The sequence below is a fragment of the Andrena cerasifolii genome, chromosome 14, assembly GCF_050908995.1.
Source record: "Andrena cerasifolii isolate SP2316 chromosome 14, iyAndCera1_principal, whole genome shotgun sequence".
Lineage (NCBI taxonomy): Eukaryota > Metazoa > Arthropoda > Insecta > Hymenoptera > Andrenidae > Andrena > Andrena cerasifolii.
The window spans coordinates 7,794,028-7,809,890 of record NC_135131.1 but is presented as its reverse complement, the minus strand read 5'-3'; the positions used below and the strand labels follow the sequence as shown (position 1 = coordinate 7,809,890).

Here is a 15,863-nt window from a genome sequence, read left to right as displayed (position 1 = left end):
TAATGCGATGTCGGGGGGCAGGCGGAAGGTGTCCGTAATGCATAGCGCAGAAAATGGAATAATCTGGATGTATCTCTCCGAGGAGATAGTTGGAAGCAAAGAATCACGAGTCACGGTGAAGCCGAGTGATCTTGAATTGATGACTGGAAGCGAGTGACATCGTTGGTCATAATTTTGCGAGTAACAGTGGGATTACTTCAGTGTTGCAGAATAAAGTGAAAAGTAAATTTATTGGTCATGTAAAAATCATTTGGTACAGGTGAATGTTTTTGGTGATAAATATTTTTAGGAACATTGCGTGAATGATGAGGAAGAGATCTGAGTATAGGGAGGATTTACATTTACTCGACTAATTGGGTATTATGGTTGAAAGAATGTTGAAAGACGAAGCGATATGGTGAGAGGAGAAGAGCAAGGGAAAAGGGTTCGTCTTTGGTCAGACGCGCTGTGCGTATTGGAAATCATTCCAGCGATACTCAATTAACGACGAAGGCGTATCATTTTTGCTCGACTGCGCCACCTATTAGGCATTTTCCCCATTCCATTTCCGTGATCTACGGTGCACCCTTTGCGCGGGTCGATTCAACGGAGCAGAAACAAGCTGCACAAATATAAGAGGAGAAGGTTTTCGATTTCTAAGAGTGCACGCGGGCCGATGCGATCATTAGCACAAAGCGCGCCGGGCAACGGCAGACATGCAAATTGCACGAACGGAAGCCAATTATGATGCTCGGCCTTTGACAGTTTATAATGCAATTAGAAAACGCTTCCTCCCTTAACGACAATGTCGTCTTCGTTGCCTTTCCTCGTGGTTGCCTTTTCTTCCGCTCGCTCGCAGCCGTTCCATGGCTGGGAAACAAATGTTCGCCCCCACCGGGATCCTCGAAAACCCCTTTGTGGTGGTACACAAAGCTCGGCAAGCATTTTTGTGGAGCAGTTATTGTCCGCGTTACTCCGCAGCTTTCTTTCGGATAAGTAACACTGTCCTTTGGCGTTCTTTGCTCGTTTACGTTACCGTCGACGAGCACCAAACGAGAGACAGACCGCCAGTTGGATTCCTTAACAGAGTCGTTGCGAATATCGATCAAAAATCAATTCCTACGCATGCGAGAAGAGGTAACATCTGGAAAGAAAACGTACAAAGAATCGCGTATGATTACAAGTGATTCGGTATACGAAAAATCAGCAAGTTTTGTAATTTTTCTTCGGAGAAAGTGCAGCATCGCTTCAAGACACCAGGGGCTTGCATCCGTGACTCGAGGTGTCTGGAGACGACCCCGAATCCCATCAGCAGCCCGAACCGAAACGTGACGGGCGAGAACAGGCAGTTACCAATCCGCAGTTCGTTATAGGGAGATGTTCGTGAAACAAGGCGGGCGCGAACCCCCGCGGAGAAGCCCGACCTCGCCGCAATACGGAATAACAAAAGCTCAGCCGGAGCTTCGGCGGGTGGAAACTCGATAGGGAAGTGACCATAGGGAATCGACTAACTTAGTTCACGGGATAAGCGCGTGCACCACAACGTTCGCGGCCGTACGCGTACACCCCCTACCCCATAATCATCCTCCCTTCGGCCTCCGCCGCTATGCTTACCCTGCTGCTCGCAGCCAAAGAGCACATCTCGTGCAGGTGTAGTCGCGCGCAACCCATCGATTATTAATACGAAGTAGTGAGCAGATTGCACCCTCCCAACCCCCCCTCGTGCCGCCCCTATTCGCTGGTTCGTCGGTCTGAGGCCCTCGATCCTCTCTTACGCGCTCTTTCGATTCGCCTTGCCGCGGCCGTAACGCTTGCTCTCCTTTCCACGCTCGAAATCCCCTGTCGGGTATTACGCTAAGCACATTAGTCGTCGCCTCTCTGTTGCGATTACGCCAACGTCGTCCCACCGAACCTCGTGCGTACCGTTTATGGCTGACGTGCAGGGAAGATAAAGGCCGCGTCGGTGCGCGGGATACGCAGGCTGAAAAGCTGAATTAGATCGACGGAGGCACGGGCGGGAGGGTTTCGTAATTTCGCGAAAACACAGCGATTCTTCGCCGCGGTGGTAGGTCGGCGACTGTTGCCGGGGTGTGCGTGCACATCGCTCGCTCGTTACTTATCGAGGATACCGACTGGCGTGATTAAACGCATCCTTGACAGTGTTCCGCGGCGCCTCGAGTGCAATTACTGCCGCGTACTTGCTTTCGTTACGATGAATCACGGCGAAGCCACAACGATTCGCACTCGAGCACCTGTCGTTTCGCATTTTCGCAGCGAACGGGCGCACAGGCAGCTCTGTCGCGTGTCCCCTGCTGGCTGTGCCTGCGGTTTTAGGTCTTTCAACGAGTTATTATAGTAGCACATCCCTGTGTCTTTTTATCTTTGAATTTCAAGATGCGAATGCCCTGTAACGTCTTAAAACAGGAAGACGAAGATGACGAAATTGCAGGAAATTATTATTATTATTATTATCAACGGGAAACCCTTTAGAATACAAAAAATATAACAAGTAATACAGGGAGAAATAATAGAGGTCTGTTGGGTAGCGAATGGGGAGACTGGAATTTCGAAGCAGACGACAAAATTTCACCGCGAGTACTTTATCCGTTTTATTGCCAGCCGAAAGCAACGTCAAATGGGAAATGACGGGATATCTCGAACCGCGGAGCAAACGTGTTATTACTCAGAGCGATACTTGTGGTGAAACGAATCAGCATCTCCCTCTAAGTCCCTTTACGAGCGCCTGGAGTTTGCTTCGCTTCGTGTTCGTTCCTCCCGCACCACCCCATTACCATGTAAAACTCCGTGGCAGACTCGCGCGGCGGGGCTGCTGGAATACTTTCGTTATTTGTAACTGGAGACGCGCACCCCTCGCGAAGTTCAACCTCCGGCCTGTCTAGGTGGTGCGAGAACTGATCGCGAAGATTGTAACGAGAGAGGACAAGCCGTCCTCGCGTTTGTAATTTCAACGCCCGAAGACAGTATTCGCAGCCTTCGAGCCCAGTGGAAACTGCTCGTTCGAGTGTAAGAAGTTTCGCGTGAAATGTTGCCAGCCACCGATACACAGCTCCCCTTATCCGTCCGTGAATGCGTGCGTACGGGTGTGCACATGACACGACTCTCTCCTCTTTCTTTGCCCGGCTTGTTTCAACGGGCACACCAGCATTTGGTCGAGTGAATGCAACTTGATTATCACTACCGAAATTTCAGAACAGCTGCGATGACTCGTGATGGAAATTTTCTTGCAAGTCGAATCTGCTTCCATGAATCACGTTTTTCTGGATTTGCGACAGACGACAAGGATAATAATTGTATAGGATCTAAATATTATAAAGAGACTATGTGTGGCAGATAGGAATTTTTCTAATGGAAGTTGGAAAGTTTAGAAGAGGCAGCCTTTCGACGATAACGATTTGTTTCTAGGTGCTATCGAAATACGGGGAACGTTCTACTTTATCAAACGGATATGTAGAATCACTGAAGAAGAACGCGTGCAGAGGCGCGCATTAATAATGCTAGCGGTTGCAGATACGATTGCTTATATAATAAATGGTACCTATTCAATTAACCTCATTAGCCCGTATAGGTTCACAAGGACCAAATTAAATTTACGAGCAAACTCATATAAATCGCATTAAACCGTCGAGTGTCATTTTCCATCCCGTTGAATATTTCCCATTTGTTAAAGAGACGAGAATCTTAATTTACGTGATTACTCGCGTCACGCTTCATGAGCGATAATTTAGATGGTGAAAAATTCGTTTTAATTGCATTCTAAGCTTTGTTCTGCTACGTAGAGCCTTAACGACAGGTTCAGCCACAATTAAATGAAATCACCAGGGTATCCCCATGAAATCTGTCTCTGGCGAAAACTTTTACTCATATCGCCTGTTCTCGACATCCCTCGGCAGAGATTTTAAATAACGTCGAGCAGCTCTGTCCACTCTGAACGAAGGTGTTCGTAATTCCACTTACCACCCTATACGCTCGATATTTTCATAATGTCCCAGCCGACTCATTAGACGCCTGAATAACATTCAGGCCGCGTCTGCGCCACTGTATTCCTTCTGCATAAATGCAATTTACACCGCGATAAAATGAATCGATTCGTTTCATCCGCGGCGAGAAAATATATGTACCGCGGAGTTCGCCCGTATCGAATAATATCGTCGCCGCAACAAATTCGCGGGACCATAAATATTTGCAAAGGGAAGGATACGCATTGTCGGGGCGGCGCACAAAGTGCAGTTATCGCAAGATTTTAATATCCAATTATCAAAGCGTTTCATCGCTAATTTTATATTACCTGTATTCGCGGCCGGGCCAATAAGATCGGGCGCGTAGAATCGATTTAAATTTGCGGAATACCTGAACCGAATAGTTGAAATTATTCGGCCAAATGAACGAGTCAGCTGAAAATTCAAATAATAGCAGAGCATTTGCGCCGCAATTATGTGTGTTTCAATAGTTTCCGCCGAACGAGATCCTACGAGTCGCTAACTTTTCTAACAGACGGAACCGCAGGCCCGAAATAATTCCGAATTAACCGTGCGCAATGTAATTAAATATAAAACATAAATTGCCTCCGCCCGATTCTCTGCCGCCACTGCTGCGAGACAAGAGAGAGAGAGAGAGAGGAAAACAGAATTTTCTCCGATTTACAATCGAGGCCGCTATTAACGGCAGTTTCTAAATCCATCCTTGGCAGTGACCAGCAAGTACCGGTCTGCCGTTACAGCGACATCGTCCGGATCTTGGCTCTGCCCGGAGCACGCAGCGCGTTACGATCCACCAAAATCCAAACTGATCGATTATCCGTTGACATCTCGGTGTTTGCGCATTTTCCGCAGAACTACCTATTCAAGCGCGAGCGTTTGTTGACCACGATATCGATGCGAGGCTCCATTGGAACCTTTGTTTAATCGGTAATCACATGATCTGATTTCGCGTGGTTAATTGAGCAGCTAGGACCGCACGATAATGTCTGCGCGCGAGCTGAGCGTACAGTCTGAAGCTTCGATTATCCTGCGATTGTTCTGGGGAAAAAAAAGGAAAAACAAACGGGAACATCGGTGGCGATTTGGAGCGGGCGGTTAAGAATTCGCGCGATTTAAAAGTATTCTTCTGTCCGCGGCTCGCTGTGTACAACATACAGATTAACGCGCGCAACAGAGGAGCGTATAATGCTGGGCAACGCCGTGGCAGCAGAGGAAGCGGGAATGCACGCGCTATTGAGCACACGCGTCCGCTATGTTGTATTAATTTTCGTTTGCCGGCCTTTCGTTGCTTAATCGAGACTGCATTGTCCGCCAGTACAATCGAGTGGAATCAATCGATCGAGCGAAATTCCGTATTACCCTCGAGGATCGAGCGCGCGTTCAAAGAATAGCCGCCTAGCTGCGCGGTTACAAGTGCAGCGAATCTGCGGGCCGAAATTCGTACGGCTCCGCGTGTGCCATTAACGAACCTCGTGTCTCGAGACTTCTTCTGTTTGCACGTCCTCCACCCGCGTGTTTTGTCGCATCATCGATTGAAAGTTTTAGAGATCGACGAGACGCGGGGAGAAGCAATGCTTCGTTATAAAACTCGGTTAGGAACAACGAGGTAGGGAAGATGGGTTCTATGCTGGATTTAGGCGACGAATTATTGTACACCCTTCGAATTTGTCGATTTACTGATTCGTGGTGGAAAGAACTTGGGAATTGTAATTAGGAATTTGAGAACTTGGAGATCCTTGTTGACACTTTCTGAATTGTGAATCGTGTTACTGTACCTCTGTTTGAAATCAGATGCACATGCTCGCATGTTAAGTGAGAAGGTAAGAGATAATGCTTATGAAGGTAGATATGTATGTGGTAAGGTAGGGATGGTTGTTCAACACTTTTACAGGAGTTGTCAATTATCTACATTCGTAGGAAGAAAATTCGAGAAGTGACAGACAGAATGCAGTTCGCTTTGACCACGAAGAGAATTGAAATTCGTACGAGTCTGCGCTATTAAGAAACCGTCTCTCGAATTCGTTCAAGTACTGTGCCACCATTTGCATTCGTCCGGCGAATACAGTTTTGCAACGTGCATAGCCTGCAATTGGATAATTAGCTATTACGCCACTAGTAAGTGCAAACGACGAGCGTTTAGCGCTCCTAATGCGTGAACCAGTTTCAGAAACGCGAGCGCAATGAACAGATACATCTGTATGTAAATGTGTAAAGGAAGTTCAAGACAGCTTCCTGAAATGCGTGCACACCCAATAAATAATTGCGAATGAATTGAAAAATCAATAATACTGGCTCGAGTATCCCAGGATATCGAATAAGGAAGGCAAGCGCGACGGAAGTGGAAACAGAAAATCAGGTATCTTGGATGCAGCCAGAGAATTAATCTGTCCCAAAGGTTTCGGTGAATGGCCATCGGTGAATTCGACTAAATCCCGTGAACATCTCACGCTGGGTATTCCAATAGGAGGCGGTAATGCGCGGCAACTCCCGTCGAAACTTACACACGGACCGTTCTTGTTCCGTCTAATTTCACAGCTTTGTATCCCCTTAAGGTCCAGTTTCAGTTACAAGCTAAGCAACACCGCCCTGTACACGGGGGCTGCTAGCAGCCGCGTTATCCGTCGCCGTTGGATCCTCCACTGGAATCACCCCAAGGCACCCCCCTGCGCTCTCACGAGCACCCACGAGACCCAAATACGGCGATGCCTCGCAACTCGCCAGTGGAACGAGTATCGTTACGCGGCTCGTTTTCCGGCTTTAATTAAATGACGCGCAAAACGCAGCGGGGTCGCTTCTCCAGGTTTCCAGAGCCCCGTACTGAGATGGGTCAACCGTAAAACAGGAATGCGTGCCACCCGCCCACCCACGCATTAACACATTTATAGTTATTTTTCCTCACAACTTTTCCTCCCCGCCTATGCAGTCTCTATGAAGGAAAAGTTACGCAGATTTAGATGCAGTTCACCTACTAACGAGGGGTCGGAAGTGGCACCCTTCGATGTCTACCCCTTCGCGTTATTTGTGATTCACGATCGAAGATCTTTCTTCACGTGCTGTGATCGTTACATTTCAATCTGATCGATCTCGTTAGTACATCGAACGTCGAATATACATAATTGCAAGTTTGGTAGTGATCTCTATTAATTAATGTCCTCGATGGGGGCGACAGGAAGCAACAGCCCCGAAAGTACCTATACACCATTGGCGAGAAAAAAGGAGGAAAGAAATCGACACGCAACAACGATTAATTACCGATGATGCTCGACGGGCGCGCGTTTCTAAAACGATCATCGTTAAAACCTCATTTATCGAGAGTTGATCGCATTACCCCGCCGCTCATTCCGCTCACCTTTTTCGATATCGAATCGGAAATTTTAAATGGGGGCTTTTATAACGTGTAATTATAACGCGTATTCTCTCATCTTGATGCCGGTGCGTGGCAGCGAGGCAAAGGAAAAGCGAAATACGCTCGCCGCTCCATGCCGGGCGTGTGTACACGTAACGAAGGTAATTACATGCACGCGATACGAAAGCGAAAGGGTCATTACACGTACACTCAACGCGGGGAAATACAGCTTACAATCCCGATTCCTTTCAATTCCTCTTTACCACGAAACTTGATACAATTGTAAACCGTACGCAGAATCGCAACTCTTGAAACCCTTTCGCTTCGAATATGTATCTGGTTTCCTTTATCGCCAAATATAAATCTATTCTTCGGTTTAAGAATAATATCATTCTATTCATCTTGGTGGCAGGTTTCAAAGACTTTGCAACATTGTTTTGCTCACAATTCACGATAGATTTAACAGTATATCCTCAACAGAGATAGAAGTAAGCGGATCAGAAAATATTTTCTATTCCGAAGTCTAGCTAATGGAAGTGACAATTGGAAACGGAGGAGGGGGATGAAAGTTATCGGGCTTGATTAGAAATATCTGGATCAGCGGTTTTAGCGGAAGGGATTCGGGAGAAATGGTGGACACGAAGGCAGAGGAGCTTCTGAATTCCGTTTGCGTCTACTTCGTAGTTGTCTCGCAATGAAACTCCGCGCGTCCGTCACGCTTCCAAGTCACGTGCGCTCGAAATAACGTAATCCGGGAGACCAATAGCCGCCAATTAATATTCCGTATCGAGATACCGATGAATCGGCACGACATTCTGCCGGACACGTCGAGTTTTCGTGTCGCGCCGCAACAATATGTTGCGCAACGCTGAAATCCAGTTGCAATTTGCCGCTCGTACATATATCGTTATAGGAAGTGAAACAGACACAGATGGTAATCAATCCGCGGAGAGTCAAAGGTCCCATTAGAGGTAGAACATTGTTACCTCTCTGCCAAAGGGACAATTGATTGGAACATTAGCGCACACTTGCTTCCCTCTGCTTTGTCTTCTTCTGCGAATACTTTTAAGAATATTTTCAAACTACTTTCACTGAAATAAAAAAGAAGAGTGTTTATACCAACTTGGTATAAAAACGACGGGGTTTCCTCTTAGCAAAGGATTATACCGATCGACTGTGACTTGAACGGCAGGTGCTTAAAACAATCCATTCGATGGTTTCATATTTGTTTGACAAGGCTCTTTGTACGCAGTTGTCCATTCAGTCTCGTCCGCGACTCGATCAAACGAAAATGTACGTACGCGATGGTCGCATAATATAAAGCAATCGTTGCGATCGTAATTCAGAACGGCAGACACAAAAGGGGGCAACGGCTACGGACAATCGGTATCGATGGTGGGCCACAGGTCGATATTCACAATAGACGGGTGGGTGAAATTACTGCGACCGCCGGCTTATTTATTGTGCGCGGGACACGGAACGAAGGGCCGGGTCGCGCGGGAAAACAATACAGGGCCAGCGAAATACTTGGAGCCGTTCCTCATTTTCAGCGCGCGAAAACGAAAGTTCTTAACGAGTGAAAACTTACCGCTCGCCTTTGTTGGGGAAATATCGCGCGCGCCTCGGATCGAGGACGGAATTAGTGCGGCTCAACGTGGGTAGGGTACGCGGCGAGGAAAAAAAAACACTCGTGGGAAGCAGAACGAAACTGCGACAACAAGGTAATCAAATAACAAAAAATTCCACGAGGTGGATGCAATCGAACGAGTAGTTCGAGGACGCGAGTACAGTAAATTCTGGTACGTGAATTTTCACTCTGTTGATCTACGATAGTGGTTTATACGTTACGTTAGCGATGAGGTATGGCATGCGCCGCGGAAACGTGTGTTTCTGCACGCCGCAAGTGTGCAATGCAAAAAGCTAATGGTCAAACAAAACGCAGCTGTCGTAGGTTGCCTTAAAATGCTCGTGCCTCGAGAATTATCGAGTCGCTGAAGATCTCTGCGCGTACCTTGAATTCTACGAAAGCATTTGCATTTCCCCCTGAAGCAACCTTTATAAAAACAGCTCCGAATTGCAGCGCGAAGATGGCAAACGATACAGAGGAAAGGAAATGGGAAGGAATTACCGTCGACCGTGGGACGACCCTTGCTAAGTCGCGCCACTGGACCCAGGGACGTTAAATATTTTTCAAGATAATGAAGGCGGAAAGGAGCATCGCGTCGTTCGAGTGCTTGATGTGGCGAGCCGTGTCTAAACACCGCCTGTACTCGCCGCGCGGAATCGAATTCGCCGAGGACGGGATGAGGAAAGAGGGCTGAGGGAGAAAGGTCGAGCGGGTCCAGTTAGCCCCGAAGGATCGTGTACATCTTTATGCAGATACAGACGTTCCACGGGGCGCTTTGTAAATTTTCTGGGCGAGCACCTCTTAGGGGCCGTGGCACACGCGCTTTGCGGATTTTTCAATCACGGTCCGTACTGACAGGATTAATAAAGCGGCGTGGGCGCGCGCGCGCGCGCGCGCGAGCCACGCGAAGAGTTTCCAGACTCATTTCATGCAGAATCGAATTGGATTTCCAGGTCGGGGACGGTGTGTATATCTGTGTTAGGGAGAGAGATACCGCTGGCGCTCTGGTCCCTTTGATGTGCCACGCTCGGATACCGTCGAGCTTTCTCTCGGCGATGCAGCCCCGCACTTTGTTACATCGCCACTAAATAATCGGTTTATAAAAATTCATGGCGAGTCTGGCGAGGTGGCGGCGGGTTTATATCCGCCCACACATTTCCCAGCGTCAACGTGCGACCAACTTCGACGAATCGAAAGAGACCCGACGAAGACATGCCCCCCTATGAACCAGCTACCGATAGTTGGAATAGTTTTCCTATCTCTGGTATCTGAGTTAATACAGTACATATTAAGATTTAAATGAAACATGAAATTGAATTTCGGGGTGTCGTTGAATCATCTACTTCGCGAATTGGTATATGGCTTCGGATGAAAGTAGGTACACGTCCTTTTGACGAACTCTAGCAACTTCTGGCGTCTTAATTCTATCGAAAATTATTCTACAAAAAGAAGCACCGGGTCCAAGGAAACAGACCAAACAGAAGCCGAAGAATTCCACTCAACGGACCGTTAAAGTATCGCCCGCTGAACGGAGTAATAACGCCCGACAAGTCGATCGAGAGGCGTCTCGGTGAATTCGACAGAATCTGGTCTAGCAACGGGTGAAAGATTGAGCCGTCCTGTACGATCGAGGAAGACGAGAATAACGGGAGGGGAAAAGGTGGTCGCAGAGAGTACGCGTAGGGTTGAGGGTTGAAGCTAGAGGGTAGAGCCGGAGGATTGGTACGTTTTTAGTGGTTGCAGCACTCGAACGTGCCAGAGCGAATATATCCTGCACGAGTGGATGCATGCATGCACACAGGGAGGGTGGGGAACGTGTGTGTACGCATACGTATCCGCTGCCTTTATTCTTGCTATCTCGGTGTGCACGTGCAAAAGCGCCGGACGGCTCTCCGAATATTTTCCTTCTAATTTAATTTCACTGGCCGGAGTGCAGCGCACGCATTACTTCGCACGTATCCGCGGCAAGAGGGAACAGATTGAGATCGAGGAGAGCGGGGCGGGGTTGGAAGATGCACGCTGCATCATATAACGATGCACGCCGGTGAGTTTTTTTAAAGGGTGGCGATTAGGAAGGTACGCCATGCGGTATAAGGAAACGTAAACGCGGCGGGTTCATTTTCACCTCTATCCCGACGGGTCCGCGCCGTCGGACCGGTCGTAATATTTCGAATCCCTGCTGATTGCGCGGCCCCCCGACTGCGCGCCACACTCAGACACGACACTTGAATTTAGAGGAACTCACGGTACATCGGATGCTCCATCTCGTCCGCTGCCTCCACTTCTACCCGCTTCCGCCGCGTTAAACCGTTTCGACTGTATTTCACGCGGAGTGCTTCTCAGGGTATCGGCGTCACCTCTGAATCGAGATTAACCCTAAACGTGCACCAACCGCCTCGATCCTAACGCGACCACCGCTCCGCGGTCATTTATGCCTCAAGAACTTTTTTTTGGCTTTACAAGCACGCTTCGGAGCTTCAAGATAGCATGCCTATCTAATTTCTATGAATCGCGCTGATCGTCACAGAACTCGAAATCGTTGGACGTTTACTGCACCTCGATCGATTCCATTTTACGTCTGTTACAGTGCTGTCCAGAAGCTGTGCCGCGTCATCGGACACGAACTCGACGCAGGTTGCAGTGGAAGAGGACGATGATGAATCGTTGGCAGACATTACTCTCGACGAATTCAAGGAGAGGTACAGGAGACTGATACCGTACATGACTTTCTACGTGGCTAACAACTATGTCAGCGGACAGAGCCCAATCTCGCAGAGCTCCGCGAAAGAGGTGCAGACAAGCCCACTGGTGAGGAACAATCAGCAAAGCTTTGCCAGAGTCAGCAACGTGCCGAGGAAAGGGAACGCTCATCGCGCGACTATACAGAGTCACGAGAAGAAATTCGTCCCCTCTGTACAATACGATCCTCAGAAGATGGGGAGCGACAACGACTATTTCATGCCAGTGAGGTACAGCTCGAAAATCGGGTACGACGATTATTCTTCGCCGCAGCAGCTCTACCAAGATCAGCCAGCAACGTATCCCGAGCTAACGCCTGCATCTAACCCGATCGCACGCAAGGAGACCAGGTACTACGCAAACGTGAGACCATTACGACCTTACACGACAAATGGCAGAGATCACGTGCCAAGGAAACAACTGGCGAAGCCAGTCCACGCCGGCATTCGAGACAACTACCTGTTCGATTATAACGCTCGGCCAACCTCTAATGCCGCTATTAATTATCCCGTTAAAGACTTTCAGGGACATCGCCACCTTCCACCACCCCCGTACGTTAACTTACAACCCCTCGAGCCTGTCCCGGGCAAGCAACTCTCAATGATTCCCCAGCCACCCCGAAACCCAAATGTAAACCTGGATCAACTAGTTGAGAGTTTCCATCTGAGCGAACGTCTGCCAGAGATGCTGAGCAAGGACAACATTGATAACAGCTTTAAGACGCTCGTGGAGATCCTTAATATTCTGCACAGCACGAAGAAGGAAGAGTATCCACAAGCTCAGGTGCCTGCGGTAACCACGTTAGTGTCACCGCCGTCGTCTCAAAGATTCCCACAGAAAACGTCGCGTTACAAAGTTCGACCGCAGACACGGCCAAAAGTGATCACGGAAACACGATTCCAAGTGACACCGAATCCACTGTACTTGACTGATGATCCCGAACGTTATAAAGTGTCGTCATACGAGGAAGAAATAGGACCCCAGCCAGCAGCTCGGCCGAATTACAACGTCGATAGTTTGAGCAACAACAAGGTGGTGGAATATTACATCCCCGTGGTTCAAGATATCCCAGCGGCGAAGGAGAAAGAAGTGTTCCTGCCAACGATTAGGCCGCATGTGGACGACACCACCGGGCATTCTTATGAAATCACCGAGGACCTTAGCGACGACGTGTTGCAGGAAGAACGATTCACCCCGCCAGTGATCACCACCGAAAGCCCAGTTTACAGTTACACGGAACCCAATGAAGTTTCGCCCACGAAACATGCTGGCCCACAGACGTCGTTGAAGTATGGTGCCACGCGGGGAGAACCGAACGTTGATTACCCAGCCTATTCTATCATACCACCGACGAGCTTCAGTTGCAAGGAGCAACGTTACAAGGGTTTCTTTGGAGATCCAGACACTGGATGCCAGGTACAGTTTCTGGTATTATACAGTGATGGTCGAAAGGTGATGGATAATAAAAGTAGTAGGTACAATTTTATGGAAAGGAAGTATAAATTAGAATACCTACGCCCCCTTTGGGAAACTTTGAGAATATGTAAAGGATATACAGGTATGTATTGCGAAAATTTTCTGCTGCCTAAATTCAACGGGGTATTTTCTGATTCTCTGTTATAACTCGCGCATCACTTTGACCAAATGATAGCCCTAATTAAAAGAAGTAACTTTTGTCTGAAAACTTTTTTTCTATCTTTTACAGGTCGCGAGTTAGGTATAACACAAAATCGGAAAATAGCCGGATTCTAAGGGGTCCATTTCACCCCCTCAGAGTGAATTTGGGCGGCCCAAAAAAATTCGTAATACATACCTATATATCCTCTACATATCCACAAAGTTTCATACTTTTGAATTTCCGGGTTGGGGACTCTCCCTTGTGAGTAACTTATTCCTATCACTTTTTCATAACTTTGAAAAATAAAAAATATTTAAGTATACATTTTTAAGTGTCCCATCAAGGAGTTCCTCGGAATAGAACAGTGATCCAGACATGCTGTGATATACAAGTACAGAGATATATTTTTCCAAGTTTCTTTCACCATCACCCGCAGACCTGCGTCTATTGCGATGATTTATGGTGATAATAATGTTATCTTACAGGTATGGCACTACTGCGACCTGAACGGCGGTAAAGCATCGTTTTTATGTCCGAATGGCACGATATTCAGTCAAGTGGCACTAACGTGCGACTGGTGGTTCAATGTTAAATGCGAGACAACAACGCAATTGTACGTGTTAAACGAACGACTCTATAAATACATATTGCCGGTAATGCCAAAGTTTCCCGAGGATTTCACGGGCCCCGAGGTAGATCGGTATTTGGAACTCAAGTTTAAAGAGATGGAAGCGAAATTGAAGGAAAAGCTGAAGAAACAGCAGCAAGAAGAAAAAGAGAAGCTCAAAGATAAGTCGCAAGCGGAAAAAGAGGAGGAATGATTAGTATATAAGCTTTAGTTAAATTATTATAATTCTGTCAATTTAAGCGTAGCTCGTATTGGGCATGCCTTGTTGCCATTATTTGTTATGGATAGCAACGGACAATAATAGGTTGTGCTTCCCACATCGTCGGATGTCAAACCAATTTTGTGAAACTCGAAAATGTGCAATATGTATACGATAGGTTTGCGTGTAATTGATAAGTAGTACGTTAGAAAAATTTTGATAGGAAATCTGCGTACTGAAAGAATCAAGTTATCCTGTATCGTGGAAATGTTATACAACTGCGGCGTTTAATCGAATTATTGAAACACGCGACAAGCAGTTAGGAATACTCGATGCATAGAGTAACTTATAGCGTCAATAAGTATTTCGTTTCCCTCTAGTCATATTTGTACTGCGTAATTATTTATACCTGGATATACTATACTGTTTTATAGAAAATTTATACGTTTACACATGCATTACACAGATCAACGATGGTCTTAATTTCCTTAAGGATGTCACATATACAGCCTAACATATTCAATGACACTTGCGTAAGACGATGGTTTTTTATTAATTAAAAATTCCCACTTTCGATGAGATACTTTATAATCGTTAAAACTATATGTGGCGGTATACCGAATTTTCCACTTTAAACTTGTACTTAATATTTCGTCGCAAGTATTAAATAAATTTATTTATTTATCGTTTTCTACTATATATGTTATCACTGTATATGCAACATAACGACGAGCGTTTGGGTAAAGAAGATATAAGTCGAAGTAAAAAAAAACTTACCTTTGCTGCTTGACGAACTCGTTGCAGGCTCTCGCCGACTCGCTGCTGTACATTGTGGAATTCGAGCAGCAACTGTTGGTTCTGAAACAAAAAAAAAGGAAAAAAGTATTATTTTGGTCGCTAACATCTCAAGAAATTTTTAGTAGAATATCGATTAGTATACAAACCTTGCTTGACAATGGTAGATAATTATGTTTCTTATGCAGGCGTAACATACAGTGAGAGCATCCCGCAATCTCGCAATGTTCGCAATAATATCCGAGGGGTTCTTTGCACCGTTCCGAGCAAGTATTTCGCACGATAAACGAACTATCGTTATTTCCCTCGGATAATACGATCTTCGAGTGGTTTTGCAACGCTCTTCCATGAATCTGGCAAAAGATACAGGTAGGTTCTCGCTTATCAAAGGTTTCCAGCTTTATTTATTGTACACAAAAATATAAGACTAACGCATTGTAATGAAAAATATACCTTGGAATAGCAGACAAAGCAATAAAGAGCATTGCACTGGGGGCACTTTATTGTTGCTTGTATCCCGCATTCGTAACACAGGCCTGGAAATGAAAACAGATCGCTTTATTTCATTCTCGACAATGGATCAGAAACTCTTTGCCTCCCGATGTAATACAAACCTTGGGTACCCTGTTGCTTCAGTTTAGAGTTAATCGGCTTAGAGAAGCAAATGTCTAGATCGTCCGTATCGACTGGTCGATTATGCGACACCACCATTAATCCCAATACGTACATATTTAAGGGTAACGTAACATTTTGAATATCTTCGAAGTACGAAGTCATATTACAAAGAGGACAAGGTTTATTAAGATGCGTCTTAGCACATTTTTCACATATAACGTGTCCACATTCCAATAATAAAGGTACAACCCCACGTAAAGGTACAAATTCTGAAACAAACGTGTTAAGCGACTTCTTTAAACGACTGTTGCACACACCA

The 15,863-nt window shown here is 46.6% G+C and overlaps 2 protein-coding genes across 3 annotated transcripts in view; one reads left to right on the top strand and one right to left on the bottom strand.

The window, feature by feature from the left end:
• Positions 1-14,831, top strand: part of LOC143376676 (uncharacterized) — a 37,015-nt gene extending 22,184 nt beyond the window's left edge. Inside the window, exons 1-3 of one of the 2 annotated variants that reach the window (XM_076827261.1) lie at positions 10,102-10,994; positions 11,538-13,105; positions 13,793-14,831. In XM_076827261.1, the coding sequence (XP_076683376.1) occupies positions 10,985-10,994; positions 11,538-13,105; positions 13,793-14,128 (1,914 nt within the window). In that variant the 5' untranslated portion in view covers positions 10,102-10,984 and the 3' untranslated portion in view covers positions 14,129-14,831. Of the gene's footprint in view, positions 1-10,101; positions 10,995-11,537; positions 13,106-13,792 lie in introns of those variants that run through there. The other variant, XM_076827260.1, reaches the window with a different exon arrangement.
• The window catches only part of Qin (tudor domain-containing protein qin), a 181,547-nt gene that overhangs the window by 164,944 nt on the left and 740 nt on the right, over positions 1-15,863 (bottom strand). Inside the window, exons 2-5 of the mRNA XM_076827259.1 lie at positions 15,544-15,813; positions 15,383-15,465; positions 15,079-15,282; positions 14,912-14,992 (exon numbers count right to left, since the gene is read on the bottom strand). Coding sequence (XP_076683374.1) covers positions 14,912-14,992; positions 15,079-15,282; positions 15,383-15,465; positions 15,544-15,813 — 638 coding nt within the window. The remainder of the gene's footprint in view (positions 1-14,911; positions 14,993-15,078; positions 15,283-15,382; positions 15,466-15,543; positions 15,814-15,863) is intronic.